General features: G+C 48.1%; 1 protein-coding gene across 1 annotated transcript in view; it reads left to right on the top strand.

Annotated features, from left to right (window-relative positions):
* The first annotated feature begins 44 nt into the window (after window positions 1-44).
* The window catches only part of LOC147471622 (uncharacterized), a 10776-nt gene continuing 8320 nt past the window's right edge, over window positions 45-2500 (top strand). Inside the window, exons 1-4 of the mRNA XM_086538254.1 lie at window positions 45-215; window positions 510-653; window positions 756-876; window positions 1014-2045. Coding sequence (XP_086394380.1) covers window positions 45-215; window positions 510-653; window positions 756-876; window positions 1014-2045 — 1468 coding nt within the window. The remainder of the gene's footprint in view (window positions 216-509; window positions 654-755; window positions 877-1013; window positions 2046-2500) is intronic.

Below are 2500 nucleotides of genomic sequence, written 5' to 3'. Positions count from 1 at the left end.
CTTTGCCGCACGCAGCTTACAAAAACTTCAAAGCTTGTTGAGCAATGACTCATACTACTTTCAGCTTATCGTCTGAGTTGATATTGTACTTGGATGGGCAAGAGATGATCCGAGAAGAACAGGTAGAAGCAGGGAGAGTAGACGTCCAGTACCTCATCTTGGGTCTTGGAGTGAACATGGGATCAAAATATGCTTTCAGTGGCCAGATAACTCAGGTTTGTGATATACAAGTCGACTCATTTGTGATACAATGGATTAGATATTAAGGGTTTGATATTTTGTGGGTTTTCTCTTATGATAAATTAGGAAATATGATAGGCTAGAGGGTTGATAATTTTGACAGAAGAGTGTTGTCTGTGCATGCAAGATTCAAATGAGATATACTCTTATCATGATGGGTTAAGTATGTCTTTTCAATACGCTCCTTCCTATGTTTAAATTCTTGTTACAGTCTTCATTTTATCATAATGCGTCTCCTGTTATATATCTCCTTTATTTTCCCCTTGCAGACTAATTTTTGGAGTTGGGCGCTCTCTGAGAAGCAGGTCAGAGCATTATCTGACTGCTCCTTAGACCTTGAGGGTGACTTAGTTTCTTGGGGAGGAGAGTGGAACCTAACTGAAGTAACGGTTGAAAACATACCAGACAACAAAGTAAGAATAAAGAAATCGTACATTTTGAGTTTTGAAGATATTGGGGAATATCTTCAAGAGGGAAGATGGATAATGATGGTCTATGTCCAATACCGTTTTCAGGTATGCGACCAGGACGTAGATAATACCACGTACGTCCTCCTGCCTCTCCAGCCCTTCTATTCTGCCGCCTCTACTTGCAAGGCGATGGGCGGCTACATACCCTCCGCTACGACCGTGCCTGGTAAGTCTTAGCAGATAGCAGCAGCTATGAAATCATCAAAAAGTGGAATGAATTTATGCCTTTGCATATCTTCGTAGAAAGTGACTTCTAGAGCGTCCGTGTTATAAAATCAAACCTGCGTTCCTATCACCCACTAGAGATCATGGACACCCACGACCTGATCAAGCCTTATTCCAGTCCGTGCAACGGCGGGCGCCTCTTCGTGGGCAGCACCGACGACCAGAAGGAGGACGAGTGGAGGGACGCCTTTACAGGAAAGCTGCTGGACTTTCCCGAGCGAGGCGATCCTTTCTGGGGATCTGGAGAGCCCAACGGATGGCGCTTCCAGAACTGCCTGACGACCCTCGGCGTGTACGTGTCCGACACGCAGTGTCTGAGAGAGAGTTGTTCTGTGTGTATGATCCCGAGCCATCAGGTGTGGACGCTGAGGGGAATCTGCGAGGATGAGACAAGGCACTACTACTTCACTTCTTCGAAGGTCGGCCTCAATACTACCACTTGGCAGGGCTACACGGGCTATGTCATTGACTCCACCAACGAGCTGTGGATATTCAGAGACGAAATCAAAGGTGTTATCATGGCGACTTTAAATGCCACAGAGAACGAGCACCCGATAGGCAGGAGACTCTGGACTTTCGAGCAACCGCAGTGTGACCAAGACCCCGGCCCGAGGTACCTGTCTCTGATATCCTGCCGCGACGGCGAGTTCGCCTGCGCCGACGGCTCGTGCATCGCCATGAAGCTGCGCTGCGACATGAAGTACGACTGCCAGGACAAGAGCGACGAAGTCCGCTGTTCCATCGTCGAATTCGGCCCTCAGTACGAGCAGACCCTCCCGGCGCGCTCGGCCATCAACCCCTCCGGCGTCCTCCACCTCTCGGCCGACGTCCTCATCGAAACCATCAACATCATGTCGACGGACATGATCATGGACGCGTCGTTCGTCCTGGAGCTGAGCTGGCTCGACAGCAGGGTGACCTACCAGAACCTGAAGGCGACGTCGTCTCTCAACCTGATTCCCTGGCACCTGGCGCAGCGGCTGTGGGCGCCGACCATCCTCTTCACCAACACGGACGGCAACATGAGGACGGTAGTCGACATCGACTCGACGCTCTATGTCGACAGGGGCAACGCCACCTTCGAGACGGACCTTACGCGGCCTGACGTCGGTACGTCGTCGAGAGACATTCAAGTTGAGGGGTCTGTGGGCGGGGAAGAGGAGGGGGTCACCGCCTTGAATTTTAATGAATGTCGACCTTTCGATGAATACAAGGGCAGGTAGATACAGATATAGGTAAATAATAGATACGCGAACGGATCGGTCGATAGCTGTGTCGAAAAAGAGATTAATTTAGAGCTTGTAACGTATATATAAACAGACGACATGAGCATAATGACGTACAGACACGTGCATATATAAATAAAAGGGTGATCGGCACATAGATTCATAGAAAGACTGAATAATATTTCATTGCAAACAATAACAATCTGCTGATAGATGGAACCACATATATAGTTAGATAATCATATAGATAAGTGAACAAAGAGACATAGACGAAAACCAATTGATAAACAGGCAATAATCTAACCACGAAGTGCATATAATGATGTCGGCAAATATAAT

The sequence above is a fragment of the Penaeus japonicus genome, unplaced genomic scaffold (genome assembly GCF_977035675.1).
Source record: "Penaeus japonicus unplaced genomic scaffold, GWHDUDI00000001_assembly GWHDUDI00000007, whole genome shotgun sequence".
In the NCBI taxonomy this organism is placed as follows: domain Eukaryota; kingdom Metazoa; phylum Arthropoda; class Malacostraca; order Decapoda; family Penaeidae; genus Penaeus; species Penaeus japonicus.
The sequence above is the reverse complement of the archived record's forward strand: the minus strand, read 5'-3'. Positions and strand labels throughout refer to the sequence as shown.